Source organism: Oxyura jamaicensis, chromosome 1 (genome assembly GCF_011077185.1).
Source record: "Oxyura jamaicensis isolate SHBP4307 breed ruddy duck chromosome 1, BPBGC_Ojam_1.0, whole genome shotgun sequence".
Lineage (NCBI taxonomy): Eukaryota > Metazoa > Chordata > Aves > Anseriformes > Anatidae > Oxyura > Oxyura jamaicensis.
In genome coordinates this window covers 58,534,649-58,560,580 of record NC_048893.1, presented here as the reverse complement: position 1 = coordinate 58,560,580, position 25,932 = coordinate 58,534,649, and the positions used below count along the sequence as shown (strand labels likewise).

The 25,932-nt window shown below is 47.3% G+C and overlaps 1 protein-coding gene across 8 annotated transcripts in view; it reads right to left on the bottom strand.

The window, feature by feature from the left end:
- Positions 1–25,932, bottom strand: part of HIPK2 (homeodomain interacting protein kinase 2) — a 113,943-nt gene that overhangs the window by 71,804 nt on the left and 16,207 nt on the right. For 6 of the 8 annotated variants that reach the window (XM_035342296.1, XM_035342301.1, XM_035342289.1 and 3 more), the window contains one exon: positions 12,870–13,968. In XM_035342296.1, coding sequence (XP_035198187.1) covers positions 12,870–13,968 — 1,099 coding nt within the window. Of the gene's footprint in view, positions 1–12,869; positions 13,969–18,565; positions 18,571–23,642; positions 23,728–23,893; positions 23,907–25,932 lie in introns of those variants that run through there. The other 2 variants (XM_035342307.1, XM_035342294.1) reach the window with 2 other exon arrangements.

The window sequence follows — 25,932 nt, the reverse complement described above, 5'->3', positions numbered from 1 at the left end:
TGCAGGAAAAACAAGCATCTTTTTTCTGCCCTGTCTGTGGACTGCCTTGACATCCCCCTTGCAAAACTGAGGACTGTAGTACTGTGCTGCACACAAGATTCTTACATGACTTAAAATGCCATTTTGAAGGCAGTAATCAGTTACTGTAGCCACAGGCTAAGGTAAAAGCTGTGAGCGTGTCTAGGAGCTGGAGCTCCAGGGCTGCTTGAAAGCACACACCTTGAGCTGGAAATTAATCTCTTCAAATCCCACGTAAAACCACACGGCAGAATTGGGCTGAGAGGAGCAGTTCACGTTGCTGTATCAGCTGCCTCAAGCAACTCTGACCTTTGCCATCCATGACTTTCATCAGAACCAACCTCTCTTGCCCTGGGTTTGCTCCTGCTGTTTCTCTCCCAACTTCTGTATTTGCTGCCCTCCAGACCCAAGAAGAGCATCAAGGCTGCTAAGGAAATGCCCTGACCACCTACAGGTAGGACGGGCACAGTTGCACATCTCCAGCTGCTGGGGAGAAGCACCTGGTGAGATTTCTTCAGCTCTGTCTGAGGAGGAGGCTGAAGGCTTGAACTCGTTCAAGGTCCCCATGGCAGGACACCCACCACCAAGGTCAGAGATTGGCAACCATGTCACAACACTGTGCTGCCAAATGCTGCAGGTTGGTCCTTCAGCTTCAACGTGAGCTATCTCCCTTTGCGTGCACAATGCCTCTGATTGCCACACAGGAACGCTTCACACCCTTTTACTACCACTCCTCACTTTAACACCAGTTCAGACCACGCTTTAATGTTACCCATGCCTTTGGAAGCCAAGAGGGCAATTTGCAGAAGCTTAAGTTTAGTTCCTTTTGTGCTAGATCATAGGTACTGATGCTGGAAGGTAATTCTCTAAATCTAACATAAACGTTTAAAGTTTATTCTCTGTGGATTTATATAGACATAAATATACAGATTAAAAACAAGTAAGACTTTGGGGGCTTTTTATTACCTTCTAAAGTAGCCAGGAACATGGGCATTTTCCCTCTCTTTTGTATCTGCTTTCTTCCAACTGCACAGTTCAGAGACTTCATACAGATCAGAGGCAAAGTTCAAACTAGCGCTGACAATTTCATTTAAAAAAAATTGTGTTTTCTTATGTTCTTTACTCTTTTATTGCTATTTTCAAAATGAAGAACAGACCCTATCAAAGTGCTAAGGGCTGAAAACATAACTCTAAACCTGTCTCTAAATGATACACGAAACCCAACTTTGTGCCAATCCATTTTTATCATCTCTTTGTGGCCATAACAAAGCTGAGAACAAGAGCTAAACAATAGAGAAAAAAGAATAATTTCAACATAATTTTTTTTCTGAAAGTAACAATCGGTGACAATAACAAGAACCCATTCAAAAGACAAAATGTTATCTTCCAACCCAGTTAGCATGTCTTTCTGCCTCTCACTCATTATATATCTTGCACATCACGCTATATTTTGACCTCACTTACAAAGGAATACACTTGGAACCGACATCTCCATATGCGTATCAGCACAGCTACGTAGACTCCAGCCTTTGCTACCTCTCCCTTCCTCAGTCCCTAACACACCTGCTATGAGGAGATAGGTGTTATCAAAGAAGCCTCCAGAAGAGCTTTACAGGACCAGCGACATGGCTAGCTTGTCCTTTTGTTTGTACTCACGCAGCCCTCCTGAACCACTGATTTACATTGCTAACAATGGCAGGAGCTATATTTTTGACAGCTACGGGGATGAGATCTCCTAGGTAAACTTTATTTATTTTGTTTTAGATACAGGCCTGCACCATTACTTCCTTTTACCTGCTGAAACAACTGGCAGTGTTTCATCATTAACTTTTTTAGCATAGTAACCAGGAAATTCAGCTAGCCTCAGCTGAATCTGTTTACCTTTTAGATTTCATCTGTCCCTCTTAATATTGTTTTGAGAGTCAGGGAAATATTCCATTATCCCCTTGGATGACTATCCTGTCTGCAGCCTCCCACTGGAAAGTAAAGCATTCTTTGGGAGAAAAAAAAAAAAAAAAGAAAAAAAAAAAAGAAAAAAAAAAGTTTCCATTTATTTGGTCTAAGACATCAAATCCTCCTTCCACCCCCACCACCCTGGACTTTCTTCCAAGTGCCTAGTTCTGCGTGGAAGCAACTGGTTGAAGCAGGAGCTCTGACCGTGGTGGACAGGAGGAGGGTCAGCAGCTCTCTTCCTGCACGCCAGCTGTCCCATAGATGTGCGTGCTAACCCCTGCAGTTACGTATACCAGTGCTACCTTTCTGTTTGAGGGCTGTTTGTACTCTGCTACCCTTCTGTTGGAGGGCCTCAGCCACAAAAATGGTTGTGTGTTAGGTGCTGTAAACACAGCCCCCGCTGCAGAAAACACAGCTTCTGGGGAACGCAGCCTAAGGTAAACAGCAACAGACACCTACGGGTGGACTGGAGAGGATGGGGAGAAAATGTGGTATTGCTCAGCAGTACTAGCACCAGTGATCTCATGCTAAGACTTCCAGTTAAAGACACCAACTCATTGCAGTACCGCTTCTGTTACCAAGTTAACTGAAACCTTGCTAACTTTTGCTTGCCTGCCTCTACACGAGCAACAGCTGCTGGAACAGACAGTTTTCCCAATTCTCTAACACTTCAGGTGGTGAGCATCCTGGGTTCAGGAACTGAGCAAGTCACCAAAGTCATCCAAGACTGTTCCAAGCCTTCTGCAAAGGGAGAAGCTCAGTGTCGTCATGAAGAAACTTTCAGCACTTCTCATGTCTCATCAGGCCCATTGCACTACACTTATGCTTGAGAGGTTCTGCTTGGAACCTGCTACAAATTGCAGTGGTTGGCAAAAATAAAAAGAAAAAATATGAGGAAGAGTTAACCCAACTCTTTGAACCGCAGAGTTCTTCATTCAGATTCTCCTTGGTCAGACCCAGGTCAAACCCCACGTACCTTACCCTGCATCCACCCTCCAAATGGAGCCTTTCAAGAGAGACAACAGGTTTTGAAGGAGGTAGAAGTCTGCTACACCAGCTTAAAACTAATGCAATCAGCGGAAGCAGGGTGGAAAGAACAGGATCTGAACGTGCCCCTAAACAACAATACAATATAGTCATAGCAAAATAAAGGCAAAACCTGTCAGCGCGCAACGTAACTTGTGTCTGTGCAAGTAAAACAATAACCGAAATTACTTCTGTCCTTCAGTAAGGGGAAGGCAGAGGTCAAGCTGCCACTAAGAGACTCACAGTTTATTTTCCAGCTTGTCACAGAAGAAGCATGCTGTTCTGTTTGGAAATCAGCTATCCTGTTTTTAAAGCCTTCAGAGAGCAAGGAGGGTGAAACCTCATCTTTCCTCCTACGCCTTTCCATACAGAGGGAAAAGTGACCTCCAGGTAACCATCCTCTGTAACAGGATTTCTCCTCTCTCTGCCCACCCCCTCTCCAGGTTCCTGGAGCCACCTCCCTTGTATTTACTCTTTTTAGAGCTGAGCACAGTATAGATGCATACCTCTCTTCTTTTTTTTTTTCCTCTCCCCATTGTAAAGTACTGCAGAATAGCCTTTTTTATGATCTGGCCTAAAAGGAAAAGGACACCAAGCCTGCCAGAGTTTGAGAAGCATTTGGACAACGCTCTCAGACATATGGTCTGATTTTTAGGTGGCCCCACATTGAGCCAGGAGTTGGACTCAATGACCCTTGTTGGTCCCTGCCAACTCAGGATATTCTGGGACTCTATGATTTTCTTAAGCTTCCTACTTAAACAGGTAACAGCTGTGGCTGTACCTCAGCTTAAGCCAGGCCACAAGATTAGTGTTTTTCGAGCAAGATAACAACTCTTGGGTGCTTGAAAGGTGCTTGTTTTCCCCAGCGGGACCTGGAGAGAGAGAGAATTACTGAACCCCACCTGAGAATCAGCTGCATTTACGTTCACTTAGGCTAATTTGAAGCACCACCAGCGCAGCAACTGGCTCAGGAAGTTAAGACACAAACTTTGGGGACTGAAATGACAGCATTAAGGGGTCTGACACTGGGGAACCCACTGCAATTGAAGCATCTTCAGGTCATTTCTCTCTTCTTGTAATGACTCGTTCATGTATAAACCATTGTCAGTCACTTTCCTAACTTCACAGCCAATACAGCAGAGCAGAAATGCTTTCCAATCAGAAAATGCTCTTTGGTGTAATACAGCTTCTCAGTCCCACCATGCTGTGGCCTAAAACTGGTGACCCTAATGAACGCACAGACGTACGCAGCCAGCTTCCTCTGTGATACACACAAATCTCTTGCCTGCAGTGAGCAAACATACAGGGGAGATGTTATGGATGCAAAAGCCTGACAGGATTTAGTATGTGGTACTTGAGCAAAGCATCCCTGAAAGCCTGTGCAAATTGTGTTGCTAATGCCCCTTTCATGTTTGGATGTGTGGATGATGAATCTCCTACTAATTCTACTTATTTTTGCTCTGGGAGCACTGGTGGCAAGCCAACCGCCCATCACCTCTTTCTGCTTTTTATCAACCAGCGCTGCTGCGAGCCAGGCAGTGCATGGGCCCCGACAGGCCCCAAAACAAGTGCAGAGGGACACAGGAAATCATACCACAGCGGGCAACCACAGCGCTTTCTCCTTCGCTGACCGCTGTGAGTGGAGCGGGTGCCCGGCCAGCCCAAGTGAAGAGCAGAGCACCTTCTGCCCCACCGCGCTTCCTTTGCCTTTGGTGAGGAAGCGACGTGGGTGGGAGGAGAGAAAGGAGAGTGAACCCAAAGCCACAGAAGCAAGCAACTCAGGGCAGAGACCAACCTGTAGGTCTTTGGTGCACAATGCTGACACCGATGGCAGCCGGTCCCTGCTCCAGCCCTGCTCACCGTGCTGTCACTCGCAAGCACCACTGCAGGAGCAGCAGCTTGTCCCTGCACAGAGCCAGGTTACTTCCCAGCCCGTGGCCCTTACCAACAGACAGTGTGCCTTTCATGTGGCACGCAGATGGAGGCTCAAGCGTTACGGCCGATCGCTGCAGCAGGAGGGTTGTCTTTTCTCTTAGGTAAATAGCTCTTCCCAAGTAAAACAAGCTAGCCATTTGTAGCCATTGTGGGTCTGCCGTGGTACAGTAAATAGGAGTGACCTTTATTTTTCACATCGTTTCACCAGGATGCAGCCTATAAGGGCCTTACAGTGCTTTTACAGCTTGCAAGAAGAAAAATAGAAGGCAGGAAATCCTGTGACAGTCTTGTTTCTGTGATAATGTGAGAGACGCAGCAGCAGGAGACAACAACAAAACAAAAACCCTCTAACCCCCAGAGCACATGTGGGCAACCTCCAGTGGGGAGCCTGGCACTTCCCAGCCCCTCGCTGCTCCTCCAGGGGCTACCAAAATGCCTCTGGCAGTGGGTGCAGAGAAGGCAGGGGTCAGTCCAGGAGTCAATGCTGGGTTAATCAGAAAGGCTCGTGGACGGCTGCACCAGGAGCTCTGAGATTGCTTCAGGTGGAAGATTGGTAAGGGAGTGTTTGCACACTGCCTCCTCCTCACAACCCCTCTGGAAAGCTGGAACTCAAACGTGGCCGTGTTTGAAGTGATATTTCCACACCAGGAAGTGCCACTTTTGGGGGTCAGCCCCAGGCCTGGGCCTGTGCTGTGCTGGGCCATGTGGATGCCCAGAGGGAAGGGGATGGCACAGGAGAGGGGAGGAGGGCAGGAGGAAGAGCTGCTCCCCCAAATTGTGTCCCTCCAGGGCTGATGTGGAGGAAACCTGTGCCAGGGCTGAGCCCTGGTCAGCAGCCCTGCCACCACGGGTCTGTTCCTGCTCCCTGCCTGCCCCACGGTGCCTGGGCTGCGGTGGTGCCTGTACCCAGAGGGTGGATCACCGACATGCTTAAAAAGCAGTGGTATCCTTAGGAAAATGTTCCTTTCTTTACGAACACATTTGCATTTACCTTTTTTACCCCATGTTTTGGCTGTTCTTTTGTAAAACTGCCGTTTTCATAAAAGAGGGATCTTTGCTCAGCGGCTCACCTGCTCCTGGTGCTTATCTCTGCACCCAAGGCCATAATCTATCCTTTCCTGTATCTGCTGTTAACGGAGATTGTAATTTCAGGTGGGGAAGATAAACAGCTGGAAACGAGGAACTCCTCAGAAACAAACACTCTTCTCGATGCAAATCTCTCTAGCAATGATGAACAAGGGAAAAGAAATGTGGGAAGGGCAGGGTATGGTTGACAGGTGGCCTGCAGCCCAGATTTCAGGGTGCTCTTAGGGTCTCTGGCTGTTCCAGAAATTAACAGTGATTGTGGCAGCCCAAAATTTTTTTATTTTTATTTTTATTTATTTTTTGATCTGTGCTTAGCGGGACATTGCCAACCTTATCCTTGTGCCTATGAGCTGTGGTGTTTCCTCTTGCTGGACGAAGGCAGAGGTTTTGAAACTGCAGCTGACTTGTCAGGAACCGACCCCTCACCCATGGGCTGGCACCAGCTGATGCCAAACCAGACCCTCCGAGCTGCTGCCGCTGGCTGCCCCTCGGGCCCCTGTCCCTCACCTACTAATGGTCCCTGCGTATGGACGTGCAGGTTCCTTCCCTTCCAGCCACCACCAGGAAGCTGAGATCTGCAGAGGGAATCACTACTGTCACCTTCCATCTTTGCTGTATAGGAGCTGGACTGAGGGAGAGCAGCAGGGGCAAAAGGAACCAGCCCAGCACTCAGATGAGATATTTGAATGTTCCACTGTTCAGACACGGATGAGCCAAAAGGGAGCAGCACAAGACTTCTCCCTCTCCTCAGCCCATCCGCAAAGGGGATGATGGCTTCGCTTTGCTTGGGAAAGCCTCCCAGTCGTTTCCCATGCAAACAACCCTTTGTTACAAATATTCTTGGGCCTGGCAGTCAATAACAGGGCCTACTTCATAACTTGATTAAAAAAATAACAAAGACCCCCTGAGACAACCGCTCTGACTACACTCAGGGCTCCTCTCGAGCGCCATCAGCATCACAAGAGGGAGAGGCAGGGGCAGAGAGGGGGAGATCGGTAACGTGGACAGGACAAAGGGGCAGCTGCGGTGTCTGCTCAGAGCAAAAAGCCTAGGGAAATTGTTAGAAGGTTTCGGCAGAGAAAACCCAAGGGAAACTCCAGTCTGAAGAGACTTTTTAGGCTGAAGCACAGGCTTTTCTGTTTTAAATTAGACCCCAGAAAGGGAGTTATTTTGAAATACACACTGCGTATCTTCTGCTGGATGCATCATGGGCACGCCACCTGTTCACCATCCCTGCTCTGGGGTGATTTATACACAAAGGAACTTGGCAAAGAACTGTCTTTGCTTCACTTTTGTAAAACCAAAAACCAACCTGGCCTGACTATCACAGAGATGGGACAAAGCCAAAAGCTTTCAGCTGAGTGTCCGTTCCCTTCCAAGACTTGGTGGTCTGGATACAAAGAAACCAAGTTTCAATTAATCCTGGTGTTGGTTTTGCAAAAAAAAAAAAAAAAAAAATCTGCTGGATTTTGGTTCTGAAAAAAAAAACAACTCCAAACTCTGGTGTCCTTGGGAAAGAAAGGAAAGACTGCTTAAAATAGTAGAGTTGGAAGGCTTCTTTTCCTTCACAATGCCTTCCACAGTGTTCTGCAAGCCTGTAACCCTAACAGGCATATCACCACTGAGTGAAACCGAGTCTCCACTGCTGAAGGAGTATGAGTCTGCGTGCTGTCAGATGCTCTCATGCAAAGTGTTGTCATACTTCAGACAGAAATCATTGCAATGCAGTAAGAAATTAGAAGGGAGAGGGGAACTGCCTGTGCCAGTGCGTCCTCCCCTACATACAAGCGGGGAGAGGTCAGCTCGAGGGGCTGGGCAGGTGCTTGGTGCTGGAGAGCCGTAGCCCTGTGCCTACCATCTGTCCATTGAACACACCTTTTGGCCAAGACATGGGTCAGCAACAAGATGTGCAACTCCTTCATGATCCTTTTGGAGCAGCAGAAATGCCTGCGAGCTTCTCACCCCTGGAAATGTGCAGCTGAACTAGATATACACAAGGAAACTCAGTGCTGCAGCAGTGAGGGCCAGGCAGCAAGCAAGGTGCAGTGACCACAGACATTGTGCCCACAGTCTGGAGCTCGAGTTTCAGCAATCAACCTGGTGGGTTTGTTCTAGTCCCCAGAGGGAACTTCCCTCCTAAAACCATCTTGCTATCCAGCTCTTTACCCTGGAGAGACAGAGCCAGCAAAGCGGTGAATGCTGCAGGTAGGACTGAAGCAGACTGGCAGAGCAATGAGGTTCCACAGTTGCAAATGCAGTCAAGCCTAAAACAGAGATGATTTTGCAAGTCCAGAACAGCAGAAGATTTTGAAATTTAAGTGCATTAGCACTGTTATACAAGGACTTAACAGATGCCAGCTCACTGACTAACCTAATAAGCACAGCCTATCCCTGCTGCCATTACTGCTGCCTCACTGGAAGGGCAGTTTTGGCCAGAACAACGCGTGCTCTGAGTCACACGATGGGGAGGAGGAGGTGGTGACGCTGCTCAGGAATCCACTTTGCTGTGTGTGGCTGGAGGATGATACCTGATGTCCACGTGTGGCAGGACAGAGAGGACAGAGACAGCTTTGCCCCTTTCATTCCTCCGGACCAGTGCTCACCTGGCGAAGCGTTCACAGCTATAACCCACCCGCACAGCCTCACTGTTTACTCCACAAGGCACTCATGCACAGAGCTCTTCATGCCTGTGTATCTTCTTGCAGTGTCTGAAATGAGACCGATAGAGATAACCACCTCCTCAAACTGACACTCAGTTTCATTCTCTGTTATCAAACCACCTGATCAAAGGCCACTTACCTACAAGGCAGACGTCTCAACCCATGGCCAGACATGCCACATACCAAAGCCTTTGGAGAACAAGGCATCAAAGCTACACTTGGCCATTAACAGTGCAGGGGTGACAGCCACTATTTACTTTGCAAATTCTGAAAGACTTAAACCTCGTAAGGTGATTATGCCATTAATTAGTGAAACGCAGTCATCTCTGGGGTGTAGCACAGCAGCTGCTTCAGCTGAGCAGCAAATCAAAAACAAGCAGGCAACGTAACACGGTGGTAGTGCCCCAAAGAGAAGTCATCCCCCTCCCAGAAGGTATCCCTCTTTTCACGGTGGTGTGTGAATGTTGACTCCAATGTCTGGGGGCATCTGTTGAAGCCTGAGCCCTGCATTTTGCAGGATTGAGTTTTCCCAGGAAGCTATCCATGCATGGATTACAAACCCAGCAGGAGTCTCTGGTCATTCATCCCTCTGACCTCCTGAAAAACAGATCACAGAGCCTACCTGAATGATTTCCCCTTCAGACTGTGGCATTTTTTAGGAAAAGAATAAAATCCCATGAAGACAGCCCATGTTGCAAGCACTATCACTGCTTTTTGATCTGTTGCCCTGTGAGAATATCACACCATTTCTAGCCTAAATGTGCCTGGGTAACCCCCCAGCTGCAAAGTTCTGCTCCTGCACCGCTAACTGTCCTGCCTCCGTGCAGGTACTTACAGACCGTGTCTGAGCCGCCACTTACTCATCTCCTCCAAGAGTCACTGATCAGACCCAGAGCAACTTGGCTGGCAATAAGAGAAAGAGTAGGGTGACCTGGAGGCAGGCTAAGACCACTGTCCTTTGCACATCTGAATGGCAACCAGACAGGTCCTGTATGAGGGCAAGAGCACTATACGACAAATGCAGGTCTCAAGAAGACACATTTGTACCACAGCAAATTTACAGACTGAAGATGTGCAGGAGGAAGGAGGCTGCTCCCCGAGGAAGCCCATCTCCTTCAGCTGAAGCCTTCAGCCTGCCATCGGTCCCTTGTCATTTAGGTGTGGAGTCAGTGCCGGTGCTGCTCCAGCCAGGTGCTGGCTGGTGCTCACCACCCTTCACCAAGCGTGGGTCTGGGGCAGGCACCAGGGATCTGGCGTTCCCAAAGGATTCTCAGAGGCGAGGGCATTCATGCGAGGCGCACATTAGCCCAGCACGGCCCACCTCTCAGGTCCCCTACAGTCAGCAGAGAGGGAGGAAAATCTCCGGAGTATCAATTAGGGCAGCAGATCTAGCCTGGAGGAGCCTACGTCCTCCGAGAGGGATGGGAGAGAAGTTTTGCTAAACTAAAGACATTTTGCTGACCTTTTTTGATACCTTCTGTTCTGCCATGCCACCAACAACACTGCAGTCCTGCTGGAGAGAACTGGCTTAAACTGATAGAAATATTCCTGATGTGACAGAAATATTCCTGGTGTGGGAGCACTCAGTGAGGGCTCTCGAGCTGCTCCAGCGGTGCAATACACCATCTCCCCACTGTCCTGCTCACAGGAAGTTTGTCTGGGGATCTCAGAGTATCTTCAGAGCATGTTACATGGCAGCAATGGCAAATCGCTCAGGTACTATCTGCAAGCAAAGAGAAAGCAGCCCTGGGACTGTTTTAGCTTATGCTGGAACACAGATTCTGGTCAAGAAAGAACATAAAGTTTGTTTAAAGACCCTTCTCCCTTCCACCTCAGGAAGAAGGAAGTATGCCTATCATTTATAGGAGCAGAAAATGTCTTACACTGCTGTGAGAATTAACAGGGCTCCACAGAACTTGAAAGGAGTTGGCCATCACATTCCTGAAAGTAGTGTTTAAAAAAAAAAAAAAAAAAAAAAAAGATGGAAAATAAAAATTTGTTACTTAAATATGGGGGATGATCTAGGAATTTGTTCCCAAACGCTCACAGTAAAAAACCTCCAGCTGAGAACCAACCTCTGTACTTAGTGCTCTGCCTAGTTTTTCCTTAAATGTGCAAGTCACTTTGCTGGCATGTCTACTTAGAGCCTAAAAGGTTTTACTCTCAGGAAGCTTTTCCTTCACATTCAGCTTAAATGTGCTGTTTCTGGAAGTCATCCCCTTGTCTTTTACACTCTAGCAAGCAAAACAAGTGTAAATTAAATGGAAGACACATGAAATCTTTATAATGTCCTGTGTTTCCCCTAGCATTAAAGTTCCTTCTCTTTGGAGTAGAATAGGTCTTTATTCTGTGCTGTATTTTTCCCCATCAGAAAATGAAGAAGAATATAAATTTTCCTCATGACTTGAATTTAGCTTCATCAGCAGCCCCCTGCCGATGTAATTCATCCCAACAAGATTCTTTTTTTTTCTTTTTTTCTTTTTTTTCTTTCTTCCCAGTGAACCGCTGCCCCTTCTCCCCCTCCTCCCGACAATTCAGGCATGGAAAACAAGAGAGGAATTAGACAGACAGAACTTATTATCTAACAAGCTGCAACTTCAGACCAGGCAGGAATAACATTTAAAATATAAAAAGCAAATTTTTATCAAGCCGTTTCCTCCCCAGAGACTACCACAAAAATATTCCTTGTTTGTCGCTGAGAATGAACCATTTTTCTCTTTCATTTCTGCTTTCTGTCACATATTTCATTTTGGCTGCCCCTTCTGTCTTTCAGCTTGGGACCTAGGCTGCTAATGCAGAATCACAGATAACTCAACAACAAAATGCCTGTATTATCTTTTTTTTTTCTTTTTTTTTCTACTAGTCTGCCAGGTAATTGCAACCCTAAAAGCTTTTGCATATTTACCACAGAAACATGTCTCTCCTGGAGGATGGGACTGTCATCAGGTAGAATATTTCATTTAATAAGCCTCTTCTGAGGTACAAACTAGGGCTGGGGATTTTTTTCTGGCCTCCTTCAGAGTAAAGGACAAGCAGATAAAAATCAGCTGCTGCAGTGCTACATTGTCAAAGTTCCTGTTCCTGTGAAAATTAACTCTTACTAAACTCAGAGCTCTGGAAGGCTTTTTTGGTGGGATGTTTATGAAGTAGGAAAAGGGTCTGAAATCAACTCATGATGTATTTTTTTCCCAATCCTCTCCATCCATAGGACAGAGTTCTTTCCTATTTACAAAGAGAGCAACTACCCTGCTTTTCTGTAACCCAGCTGATGAGCTGTGCACGATGCCAGGACAAATTTTCATTAAATCAGTTCATCAAGGATTACGTTTTCTCTCTTTGCCCCCATTTCACAGAATTACAATAAGAAAAACGTGGCCTAAACATTTCTAAATTCAGCTGTCCTTTAAAGACAAATGCCTTTTTTTTCCACTTCCTCCCACCCAAGCTTGAGCTAGCAATAGAATTGCTTTTCTCGGCCCTTGGGATGCCAAATCAAGCTGAGCGGTACCAAAAAGAAGGTCTGAGGAGAACATCTATGAAAGCAACTTGTGTCTTGGAGACGAGACGATGACCTTCCAGGCTTATGAGAAGAGGCTCATTTACTGACAGACTGAAGGAGAATGCAGCTGGTTCACACATTTGCTTTGCATGCACCTATGCAGAGGTCATAAACTCTATCCTAGCACGACACACTTGCAGTTAAAATCTCTGCAAGTGGGAATCAGCAGTCTTTGACAGGTCCTCCTTCCAACCCCGAATTACTGACAATACCCATTCATCCTTACCAACAGCATCCCACATGGAGAAAAGTGTGTTTGGCCAACCTTGTTTTTGAAAAATCCCTGCTTTCACTTACCAACAAAAGCTGGAAGATACAGCTAGCATATGGATTAATTGCTTAGGTTAAGGCCTTTCTGAAACCAAGAACCCACTTTTGTTGACTTGGAAAGGAAATGTGGCAAATTCTTTTTTTTCCAATAGTCAGCATTTTATGGTTATTTACAAATTGACTACGTAAGTAGACTCCAAGAGCTAAGGATACCATTTTTTTTTTTTCCTATTGCCAACAAGGCTTTCTAAGAGCCATCCCAGTTTAGGATTAAGGGATGACTCTCATCCATTTGCAGCAAAGAAGGAAAACTCCAGTAGGTAAAATACTTCTAGTGATGCTACTTGAGCCCAGTGTCTTACCTGTAATATCTGGATTGAAGGTAGGTAGAACACACAGCTTTAGACACATGGCTAGCTGAACCGAAGTCTATGACCTTGACCCTATATGGCTGTCGGGATGGGTCTACCAACATGATGTTCTCTGGTTTGAGGTCAGCATGAATCAGTCCCAGGCTTTTCAACTTCATTAGGGCAGTTGCTACCTGCTGGAGAATTGGTCGAATGTACTTAAGGGGCAAAGGACTGAATTTGTTTTGTTTTAGGAAATCATAGAGGTTCTGCTCCAACATTTCAAAGACCAAGCACGTGTGATTCTTGTGCTGGAAGCACTCGTACGCGCGGACAAAGTTGTAGTCATCCGCACTTTCTGTGCTCAGCCGAGCCAGGATGCTCACTTCAATCTGGCCTTGCCGGGCATAGGAAGGATGGTTCTTTAGGATCTTGATGGCCACAATCTCGTTAGTGCCACGTTTCCAGCATTTCACTACTTGTCCGAAGGTCCCCCGGCCAAGAAACTCTAACACTTCGTACGTGTTGGTCATGGAACAGAGCACCTCATGTTGCACCAGCTGGTAATCCCCTTCGCTGTTGGAGCCACTGTTTTTGGAGGTGGCCGTGGAGGTGGTGGCGGTGGCTACGGTGGCCCCACTGGCATTGTTCTGAATCATTGGTGGGTGCTCTTCGATGATCTGCACGCTGCTTGTGTTCTCTATCTCCTCACTCTTCCGCTTAAGTCCACATTTTTGGTAGGTGTCCAGAAGGCTCACAGTGCTGCGACGCATCAGGTTGTGTGGCCCGCCCAGTGTTTGCCCAGACACTGCAACCACACCAGAAGTGCTGTTGGCGGACGTCACCACGATGTGCCCCGTGCTTGCTGGGAAGATGATGGTCTGTTCGTAAGGGATGCTTGGATTGGGGATCTGGAGGGAAGCGTTGACGGCTGCTGCGGCGGCTGCTTGGGAGGACTGCACGTTCTTGCTCTGGCTGTAGACTTTGCTGTGTGTGCCGTACCCAGTCATATCCCAGTTTGAACTCGGCTCCACTTTCAGTTTCTTCACGCTACAGAAGGCACTTGACTGAAGGGTGTGAGGAGAGAAAACTTGCACATGCGAGGCCATACCTGCAATAAAACACCAGAGTGAAACCACAGTGTCAAGATGCCTTCCCAGCTTTTTTCATTTGTTCAGTGGCAATAAGGGAGAATGGGATGCAGCCTTCAGATACAGCGCACGCACAAAAATCAAGTTCTTCCAGAAATATGTATTCAACAGAAATAAAAAATTATGCTCTAAAATAAATCATTACTCCCAGCTGAACTATACTAACAAACACTGAGACTTCTGCTCTCTTGCTCTTTCCCTTCTCATTTTTAATAATGAGAATGTAAATGTTATTTTTACCTCCTTTGCCTAAGGAGACTCCTATTCCCATTGTCTCCAGGAATATACCTAGATCTCTTTTGCTGATGTAAAATACTGCAAAGCATTCTGCCTATGGAGGCCAAATCTGAAATCCTCAGGCTCATCCTGTATTAACGAGTTTGGCAGATATGACTTAAGACCTCTGTTTACCCCCATAAAACCACTGCGTAGCTTCTGGCTTGCAGAGAGCCAGGATGGGACCAGGAGATGACACACCATGACAAGTGGAGGTGTGCTGACAAAGCTGAAGAGCCAGGACAGAAGCAGCAGATGATGTCTCAGGTTGCTTGCCAAGTCAGTGTGTGGGAATCGTGCATAATGCTCGTCTCTGCTCAGGGACACTGATGATGGGAGTTAGACAACACGAGCTTCACCGTGTGCTCTTAGTTGTCTCAGATTTGTAAAATTCTGTTCATCTACTCTTATTCACAGTGACAACACTGTCACTGGAAAGCAGATCCCCTGGAAATAAACGGCATTGTTAACGATACAAGGTACAAATTAGCATGTGCTGGAATCAAGTCCTAATATAATTTATTTTTTAAGAAAAGAAAAAACTATTTTACTGCAAGCTTCTTTGCCCGTAGGAGAGCTAATGATCTTCTACACCGTTATTCAAAAAAAAAGAATCCCACAACCTCATAATCAAAGTCAAAATAAAGCATCATTGAGACAGGCTGACTGAGGAATCTGGGTAACGTCCCACTGAAACAGAAAATGTTCTTATTCAGAAGGTGGTCCACAGAGAAGAGGACTCTTAGGTCCTGGCTTGCTGCTGGCTCTCCCTTCCCAGGGTGGGGATGGTGCTGCTGGGGCAAAGGTATAAACAACCCCACAGGTCTACAGGGATTCCTACGGAAGAAGCCAGTGCCCAGTGAGAGTTAAAGCAGAAAGGCACACGCTCCTTCAACCCTTCCGTCCGTCGTCTGCGTTTCTTTTTAATAAACCAGAATGACTAGGGAAGAAAAAGACAATATGCTGAGCTGGCACCGCTGCTGAATTATTAAGCACAAACATAACCTTGACTTGTTTGCAACTTTAAGAAGTTAGAAGCTGAACAAATGCTTCAGCAACAACACAATGAACTTGGCAATGCACAGGGACGACTCCTTCACGTGGAGACCTCTCAGCTCCCTTTCCTAAAAGAAGCCCATTCTCCACTGGTCCCTGTTGTTCTTCTGAAGATGTTCCGGAGTCCGTACGCACACAGGTGCACTTACACACATGCATACACATACACACCCACGTTGAACAACATGAATGTTACTCCTCACTACCAAAGCCCTGCAAACCGCAACATGCCCTCCTTTGCAGGCATTCCCCCTGCCTTTAATGTCATTTTTGATGCCGTTTGCTGCGATTCATGTTAATTCCTCCCTCCCGAGCCTACTGGGCAGCAATTTCCAAGGCTCTTGCAACTCATCCCCCAGCTCCCTGCTCCTCTAAGAGCTTTCTCTCCTCTCCTTTCCATAGGGTGATGATGTGGCCACAGATGCCGTAGCACGCAGCGGGCTTGGAGAACCGCAGCAGTATTACTCAGCTTGTCATCCTGGACACAAACGTTGTGTGTGAGTGAGCTGAAGCTGTGTTTGTTTTTCCACTGATTAAGAAGAGTCACGGTGTTCTTTCTAGTACAGTACCAACCTTTCTGGGGAGTGGGGTTGGCTTGATGTATGTTTTCCCCCTGGACACGAATAATAAAGCAGATGTAATTGGTAACATATTGTGGAGCTAGCCGAGGTGTAATTTATAGCTTTATGGCTTTCATTTCGTGGTGTGCTTGAGCAATATCTCTTCATATAAAATAAAAAGGGGGAAAAAGGATTGACGCAGAAGGAGAGAGGTTCTTCTCACATGCTCCCCTGGAAATAACCCCAGAAGACTCAGTCTCCCCCAAATTAAAGTCTTAGATGCGGAGCACAGCAGCTGCAACTTTCTCAGTGCTGCTGTGAAAACCAGGATAATCACCACCATTAAGAGCCAGACTTTCAACTGGTGCAAACTGGCAGAGCTCCAGTCGATATCAGCTGACGCTAAAAACAAGGTCAGCAGTCACTCAACATAGTCAACGTCAGATGGCTGCCTGTGCCCCTCGGTGAAACGAGTTGTTGTTAGGGCTTGGTTTCCACATCAACAAGCCCCTTGCTGTCCCTGCAATGCTGTTCGCACAGGAACAGGGCACCCTGTTACCCCAAAAACAGGGGAGTAGAGGAAGTAGGGCTGTCCGGTGGCTCACGGGAGGACTTTGGACTCCACTGCTGCCACCGCCACCCGTCTCAGAGGCTGTACTTTATTGTAAGATATATTTTTTTTTTCCCTGTATGAAATCTTCTTCCTTCCATCCAAAATTATTTTTTCACATCTGAGGTTTTAGGGTCGCATGTCACAGAATAGCTCGGCTAGCACTTCAGCATGGTCCGATACCAAGAAATTACAGTCTGACTGACAGCTTGGTGATGGGAAAGGAAGGCTTCCGCAGCGAAGTCATTTTTATTGCAAATTTGCCTGTGCAGCTAATGTGAGAAAAACACAACCTCAAATTTCCTGAGGACATTTTCAATTCGTGCTGGTGGCATATTCTTTTTTTTTTAAAAAAAAGATCTTTACTCCACAGCAATGGTAGAAATAGTAGTACACGTGCACAGGAGTTGGAGGGCTTGCTACAGGGATCAAATTCCACCTTGCAGCCTGCAATACGATTTACACCTTCAGCCTTTTGATTACTGGTGACGATGCCAGATCGCTGTGGCACAGCGATCCACACCAGCCCAGCCCCGTGGCTGCGAAGCCCTCGAGCATGCCCCAGAGCCAGCCTCTGGGGAAGGAGCATCCTCCTCCTAGGCTTTGGAGAGCACGGGGCTCATTTTGATATCGCCCCCACGCACGCCTGGCGACTCTCTGGGCTGGGAGCTGAATCAAGGCTGGGCGCGATGCATTAAATAAAATTGATAGTTCCTTTCTTTAATAATGAGTTTTAGTGTGGCCATTTAAAGCTATCACACAACTGATAGTAACTGGATTTAATGGGGCCTTCCCTGCCCTTGACATGACTTAGGTAACTCCCTGCAGCATCCACGTGAGCTGAAGTATGTAGTGTGCAGAAAGGGGACAATATTAATTTGAATGACTTTTATTAAAAGACCCGACTTTTTTTTCCTTTCCAAAGAACTCCTCCCACGTCGGCTTTCACTTAATAATAATTTAGCAGGTGCTATTTACAATTCAGATGGCCCTCTTCTGCATGCGTGCACAAATCAGGCCGCCGCCTCACCACAACTTCCAACAGGTTTCGGGGAAGCGAATGAGGTAAAGTTCCCTATCCACCCACCTCAGCCCAGAGGGCGAAAAATACACTTTGGGGACTAAAGACGGAACAGTTTGAAAGTCACTGATGTTTTCTTCTGTTTCATTCACGGCACTTAGTGCTGATTTATAAACGTGGCCTTTGCAGTGGCAGGAGACCAAGCCCCTGCCCTGTATTAAGTAGGCAGTAAGACCTTCCGCAGTACCTGCAGAGCTGCCAGCGCGCTGTAACCAGAGGCTGCTTGCTGACTGCTGGGAGAACGACAGAGCCTGCTTGAAAAATACTGTAGAAAGCGCACGGCATGTGTTCAGCATATAAATGATGCGCACAAGACACTCCTGAAATAAATATCTTCCACTTCTCCCCAGAGAGGCACAGGCCTGAAAACTCATATACACGCCCGGGTTAAGAAGGCAATGAACAGGGGATCTGCCAGGTATGTCTAATGTATTGCACTTTCAAAATAGCCGTGTCTAAAGCAGAGCACTCTTTGTCAAGGTGGCCTCTGTGAGGCCTCTTTTGAGGCATTGTCCCTGGTACCACACGCTTCTGGAACCTCCTTAAAACTGACGTCCCTGGAGGCTACACAAATTCCTTCCCCTGTGCTACCAAGTGTCTGGAGACAACCTCAAAGAAGAGTTCAGACCTCAACAGCCTCGGCTCCTTCCTGTCCTTGGTGAGCAGAAGATGTCAAGACGGCCTCCGTTCCCCATGAAAATCCCTCTGCCTTCCTGCTCTGCTTTTCCTGTCCTGCTACTAAAACTGTCTCGTCCTAATTAGTAGTTTCTTAAATACTTCAGCAGAGCATGGCGGCTCTCAGGGAAATGACAGAGCCTGCCGCCTGCACTGCTGCAGACCTGGCTTCATGCAGCTCCGAGCTGCCTTCCTGGATCCACGTCCCACAGCCAGGAGAAGAACACTTCCCAACACACAGCAAGACGGCCGGGAACCTCTGACCGCTGCCATCTGCACAACCCTCGTCCCCCAGCCACCTCAGCTGCCCTCCTACAGAGGTTGTGAGGTGGGCGAGCCGTCCACCCGGAGGCTGGTCCCTGCCACCCCAGGTGAGAGCCATGGTGAGCAGCCCCAGGGGAGCTGGGTGAGTCGGAGCCACCACACATCCCACACAGAGGGACGAGGCGGCAGGCCCCGCGCTGCTGATGGCAACCCAGAGGCTGCGCCAGCCCTGTCCACCCACAGCCACCACATCTGGTGGGTCGCTAGACGGTGCCATGCGAGCTGGCTTCAGACTGTGGGCAACTGCTTAAATAAGCCTGCTATACATCTGAAGCACCATACTCCAGGGAATTAGCGAACAGAAACCACTGCCAGCCACAGCCCTCCCTCTGAACCATCTGTGCCGTCTTTTATTTTGTCTCTGTAGACCAAAGTCAAGTCCCTGCAACACGAAGCCTTTCCTTCAGAACTCAGTGACCACAATCCCACTTCTCACCACTACAAAACTCCACTCTCCTGTATCCACTCTAAGCCACAAGACCCTGCTATTAGACATCTTCTTTTATCTAGAAACATCACGATTCCTATTAATCTTTTTCATGTGGGTTCAGGTGCCCACGAACTTGAGTAACAAGTTGTGGGCTCTTTGACATGTTTCTGGTTTTAGGCACACGAAGTAGAATCTCTGAGACAAACATATACACTATATTTAAGTCCTTAATTACACCTCAGTGAAGGATTCTTTCAGGGTCACCTCCATCTCCCACTTTAATGAATTGCAGTAATGACAAGAGATATTACAGATTTCCTCCGTAAATCCTGCGGCTAGTTTATGTTTCACATTACACTTCATTAATGATGCAACACCTGAGAACGCAGGTTAAAATATTCCTCACCAGAGGCTCGACAGCCTCATTATTTCCCTGCAGATGCTGCAGCCACCAGACCGGACACCGACTTTAGGCCTCAGTGTGAGAAGGGCCAGCAGTCATGCTGCCCTGAGCTGGCGGGGGCTGAGACATCGGATACCCTCCTGGAGGAGAACCCAGCACAATGTGAACAGTGGAAAACTTTCTCTCCAGGACCTAAGCATGGGGATGGAAATGAGGGAAGCATGTGAATACGTTTGTTTTGGCAAAGCAGAGCTAGACACAAGTAAATAAACTCCCTTCAGCATACCTGTCAAAAGGGACAGAATACTGTCACCTCTATGGGTATCATGCAATAACACTGCAAAAGCTCTGCCAGGACATCTGCGGACATAATGTAAGAGAGCTGGGAGTCTGCAGTGCCCAAGGCAGGTCCCAGCAGCTCGAGAAGGCAGATGAATAGCCCTGCCTTGCAAACCTCACTGAGCAACAGCCCTCCTGAGCCAGGGAGAGAAGTCTCCAGCTCCTGTGAGGACTGCTGAAGTTCCAGCAGCAAAATGAGGTGACAAGCGATAAGGACAGAGGCGACAGCAGCACCTGCAAGCCTTCAAGATGTGCCTAAGTGTGAAGAAACTTATGCACGATCTCAATGCAAAGACATTTTAGGAAAGTAGGTGTCAATGTAGTCAGGAACAAGTTTTACAAATAACCACTCAGTACTCCCAAGAGAAGCAAGCCTCCTCTGGAGACAGAGGGGGGATGAGAAAGAAAGAACAATGCCGTGCCGGGCAGGCGGGATTGACAGCAGCCCTGCTTTGAAGCTCTATCTTCTATGGCACTGATGAGCGTCTAATAACACTCTGCCAAAGAAGTCCCTCTTCCAGCTTCTCCCCGACAGCAAAGCAGAGGAGAGGCTGGTGCCCATCTGGGGGCTGCGGGCAGGGTGCTGGGAGAGTCATCAGCCCGGCTGCTGGAGGAGCAGATGATCATGGTGACACTGCAGCGCCGCGCCAAATGAGGCAAGGCACACGTCTATAATGCCATGCTTCAGCCAGATCCTCAAGTGCTGTGGACAGCCAGAGGAGATGGGAAAGAATGCTACCAAGAAGTGCTCTGTGGCTGCCCCACCATGAAACCAAAATGGTGCCAGATGAACCTACAAGTGGTGATTTGCATCCACGTGCCAGGTAGGACTGTTTGGCAACAGCACACGCATTCTGGCCAGCCTCCTTCCTCCCATCATATGTCCTGCATGGAGGGTGAGAGGAACACACGGTAACCACAGCATTTCTACAGAACCTGAAGCTTCCTTTGGAGATCTGTACAAGATAGACCGAGCAGTAAATATGACTCTGGCCAGGGCTTGCCCTGTACTGCAGCTTAGCACGTGTGTGGGTCCATTTGTCCAACCTCCCAACAGATCTGTAACACGAGAGTGGGCTCCCACCAGCTCCGTCTCTGATTACTACTTGCTGACAGAGTTGCATCCTGGAAGCAGAACTGAAAATAAGAAGGCTCTCTCTCAGTGTGACTCTGCTTTCCAGGCAGCATGGGTCACGTCACTCAGCTGGGTCACTTCAGTTTCCTTCTTCCAAACAGCGGGGACAACAGTATCCCCATACTATCAGGGAAAGAGAGGATTTGCTTCATTTCCAACCCCATATCCCACAGACTTCACTAGCTGCCCTATCTGGCTGTCAGTGATATTAGCTCCCAGAAAAGGGTTCCAGGGGCTCTGGAAAAGAGACCAAAATGAATCAGCATTTGCCCCTGCTGCCCTGCCTGTGCCCCCATCACCCACACAACGCTTGCACACTCGTGGAAAGGATGTTTGGGCTTTTTCCACCACTGCTGCCTCTCCACCTGGATGCCTTCCCACCTGTAAATATTAGCTTTGTAATGTCAGTGACTCCAACTCGCCCGCAAGTGCAGTGAAACCACAGGGAATGGCTGGCACCTCGCATACTTCAGTCGTCAGAAGCAACCCTACCTGTGAAGGCAGGACATGGGCAAGGCTTGCTGGAGTCTCAGGCTGAGCCTCTCACTCCCACAGGATTTTTTCATAAGTGTTTCATTTGCAAAGAGGCAATTGCATGACATTCAGCGCTTGCTTTGTTTACGAAATCTGAAACTCAGATCAAGCACTAGCTGGGCTGAAAAGGTCAGCTTGCCTGTTCGCAAAGTCCCTCCCTTCATTTCATTTCCGTCAGGATACGGACCTGTTGGAGAGAAACAAGCCTCTGGTGAGGTTTGGATGAACACAGGAGCTGAGCTGCAAAGGAAGATGAAGATGTGAGGAGAAAGGTGGGGAAGCTGGGCACGGAGCTCTGCCGGATCAGGAAATTGAGATAGACTGATTTGGTGACCTCCTGACTATCCCAAAGCCAGGGTTAACTACATCACCTCGCTTCTGCAGCAACATCTCCCTTTCAAATAAGAATGATCAAAGACACGATTTACAGCACCCTATATCAAGAGCTATGGGGTGTTTCAATTTTTTTTTAAAAAAAGGCTACTTCAGGTAGATTGTTTGACCTGCACTTTAAGTAGTTAAAACAATTCTGTAAATAACCTGTCTTCCACAGGCACAGAAACACACCTACACAGAGAAAAGCCCTTCAGTTGTGGAAGGAAAACACATCTTGAGCATGTGTTTTTTCACCCTGCCTTCTAGACTTTAGCCTTCCCATTCCTCAGGGCCGAGAAAAGTTCCAGAAGTGAAAATGGTGAGCAAACAGTCACAATTTTTACTGTTATCCACAGCTCTTGATTTGTATTCTGAAGTGAGTATAAAACCGAACATGTATGAATGGGAAGGGCTGGGGCCTCCAGCACATCTCAGAACTAGGATGGGCAGAGGTACACGATGGGATGGGGAGGCACTGGGTTTAGGGTTTGGATGTGGATGCATTCCTCCTCAAAAACCCCAATTCAGTCATCTCTCTATTTCACAGGCATTATCTGAAAAGAGTGGCCCTGCAGGAAAGTGCCACATAACAAGTCTGTCTTGATCCCTTCTTCTTTGAGAATGTCAAGTAGTTTGTAGCGAACCAAAGTGACAGCGAGCTGCAGTGCTCCCCAGGAGATCACCCAGTGCTATCACGAGTATCCTTGGGAACCCTTTAATGTGATCATCCAGAAATCCCATTTTTTTTTTTTTTTTAATCTGAGGTTGCATTCATCTTGGTCACACAAAACACATGACCACACTCAGACACACATGCACATGCTTGTACTTGCATAGCCACGTAACAAGCCATGTAGGCAACAAATCTCTCTTCCAAAAGAAACGAGTGAAGCTATTCAGGTACCCCAAGCAATCCTGCAGAAGTGCTTCTGGACACTGCTCTGCTCCACTCTGCCGGCTTGTTGTGGGCGATGGGGTCTGGCAGCACCTGCCTGGTCTCCCACTGTCTTCACAACAACTTTCTTTTTAAGCAAGGTCCCACAGGACAGAGGCCAGTTCAGTGTGCAGAAAAGAAGCCTGGTTAGCCAAGGATGGGAAGCCTAGGCGATGCTCGAAGCTCTTGTTAACACAGAAAGCAAACCTAGTTTAGGCATGGGGATAAACTACATGAAAGATTTCAGAGCCTTGAAGAGTAAACATCCAAGAGCTCAGGAAAGGATATCTGACTTGAGAAGGAGGGATATAAGGCCCTTGTGTGTGATGAAGAAGCTGAGGGATACCAGTAACTGCCTACTCCTCCTCAAAGCTCTAAAAAAGAAGAAATCAGAGGAAGTCATTAAGAGAAAAAAAAAAAACTATAAAAAACCTCCACGTGTACCGGCAGAACTCCCTATCTACCATCAGTCTCTCCCCCAGGTTTCTCTTTTGTGTAGGATATGATTATTTATTGACATATTTACTTACTTGGCTCTACACTGCTTAATGCCATGGCTTCAAGGCTTCTTGCACTAGCAAGACTAAAGAATGACAGAAGAGTAACAAAGCTAAACCTGAAGATCCAGCACAATACATACCAAATGCCTTCTGTGGTGCATGCTACCACTGTGATGAGCTAGAAAGGGGGGCTGAGCTTCAAAAGCAGGGCCCTCAGCTGAGATGGCCCCGCCATCAGACCAGCTGTACATGCTCGTCTTCAGCCAAGAAAGCACAAGCATGTGACAGATTTGGTGGGGTGTAGAGAGAAAGATAACCCTTGGTTCAACTTTGCTCCAGTCTGCTTGTGCTTTAGAGATAACAGACAGTGCCCTGAATGGTACCCTGCAGAGACAAAGGCACCTGAGTACACCTCAAGCCATGTACGACTGCCTCCTTTTGTCACTGCCAGTAACGTCGCTGTGGCACTCATGGGCACAGCACCGTAGCTGAAGCCAAACCTACCAAATCAAAAATCCGTATTAGAAAGGATAGTTAGCTACAGACAACAGGCTAGCCAAATAAAGGTGCTGTCAGGCCTCCTTCTCATCCAAGGTCCTACATTTGTGACCTGATGTGTCATTATACACTTTTAACAGGCTGCAGTCTCTTACCTAATCTCTTCCATAAGCATCTTCTTGGCACTAATACAGCTGTTTTGCAGCCATGTACTTTAAACCCACAACACACAGCTCTTTTCTTTCCATACAGCAAAGAAGTTAGAGAATTCAGGCTATATGATACACTGGGACAAGTTCAGCATCCTCAATGCACCAGTGACAGCACAGCCAAGCTATCCACAGTCTCACCTACTGTTTTTGACCAATGATGAAAACAAAGTCAGGCCAAAAGGAGTCAAGGGGAAAGAAGAGATTCTGGGAAAGTAAGCTCTGTATGGTTTCTCACAAGAAGAAAATACACTTCTGTTTCCACAGGATCCAGAAAAACAAATCAGTAACATCTTGTAGTCAATCAAAAGAGCTTTTGATAGCTCTATGAGAACCTTGGACACCTTATGTCTAACATAAGAATGCCTGGAGAGAAAAGCTGCCTGAGGTGGGCCTATGGTTGCTATAGCGATTATGAGAATCCCAGTAAATGATGAGAGGGGGAAACTGCCAAAAAAATAAACCCCAAAACAGCTAAAGGAATTTAGTACCAAAAGCCCTGTGAGCATTCGTGAGGCCTTCTGCACTCAAAACTCAGGGAGAGCTTTCAAAAACTTTCCCAAAACAAATATCCCTGTGGATGAAGAGGCTGGAAACTAGACTCAGCAGAAGTACAGTAACTGGGGAAAGAATTTCAGTGGGAAGTGGGCCAGTTTACACCCCATATAAACACCCTATTAATTCAAAGTTTGCAGCACTCCTTTGTGGACATAGTCCCCGGGTTTGGTCATCATTCGTATCTGAAAATAGCCACGCTTCCCTCTTTAGTCCTTCCTGGACTCATGGGAGATTGAAGTGAGTCACCAGAGGACCAGCTGAGTCATCCAGCCAAAGCTTGGGAAGAGATGCAAAATTGGTCATCACATCCATGATTAAAACGTGGATGACGGCAGCTGTCCTAGCAACCAGCCATGCATGAAGCAGCGCGGGCTGGAGACCACTACCAGATGTTACTTGAAGCCAGACAGAAAGAGGCCTTAAATGAAACTAGTACAAGGCCAAACAAGCACTGACCACTAGATCTGCACCTGACACAAAGCCCTTCTCCCCCGTTTCCCCACCTTGGCCATGTTAGGAAAAAGGAGGTTCCTTCTCTCTGAAATGCCCTCCTCCATCTTCCTGATCACCGGTAATTTCGAGCTGCTTTTCCAACTTCTACAAACCAAATCACAATTTGTTCCATTTCCTTAGTGTATCATCAAACCTTAACAAAACCCGTTTCAATATACAACCTACCTGAGGGCCAAACAACTATGACCTTTCAAGAACACAGCTCTGTATTTCATTTCAATGTCTATTGTTTTCAGAACAAAAGGGAGCGGGGCAATTGCTTTTGAGCACAGAAAATGTATTTACCTAACAGGCTTTTTTATGTCGATTATGAAAGTTTTGTGAGCAAGTTAGTTCGGTGTTCAGGACAGTGGGAACCTGCTAGGCCTGGCCTGGGTCAGGCAGGCTGTGAGCAAATGCAATGCAAGCCTCGGCCTGGACGATGCAGCACAACCTCGCATTTCGGCACCCAGCACACGGTGCTGATCCTGACCTCCTGCCTAGCCCGGCCGAATGTGGTATCACACTGGGCACACACACACCACCAGGCACGTCTCTGGCTCACCGGGATGGGTGAGAAGCACAGGGTGTGACCTCAGTCCTACAAAAGTCAGTCACGCGCATGAAGTTTAAAATGGACACGTTCGTACCAGTGCCTACAAAATCAGCGCCCTGCGAGACGGAGTTCATCTCAATCTCTGTTCACATTTATGGTATTCTGGCAAAAGTAGAAAAAAATAGATGCAGCTGAGTGACAAAAAATCACTGGGGGCTACGGAAAGGCCTAATATTAACTATTATGGAAATATTTACTTCACAGAGGAGACAAATAAAAGGGAGAAGATGTAGCTCCACAGCAAAATGAATAATAGGTAGATCTCCAGGGAACATCTGTTCTCCCCGTGTTGTCATGGAAGAATAACATTGACTTGAAA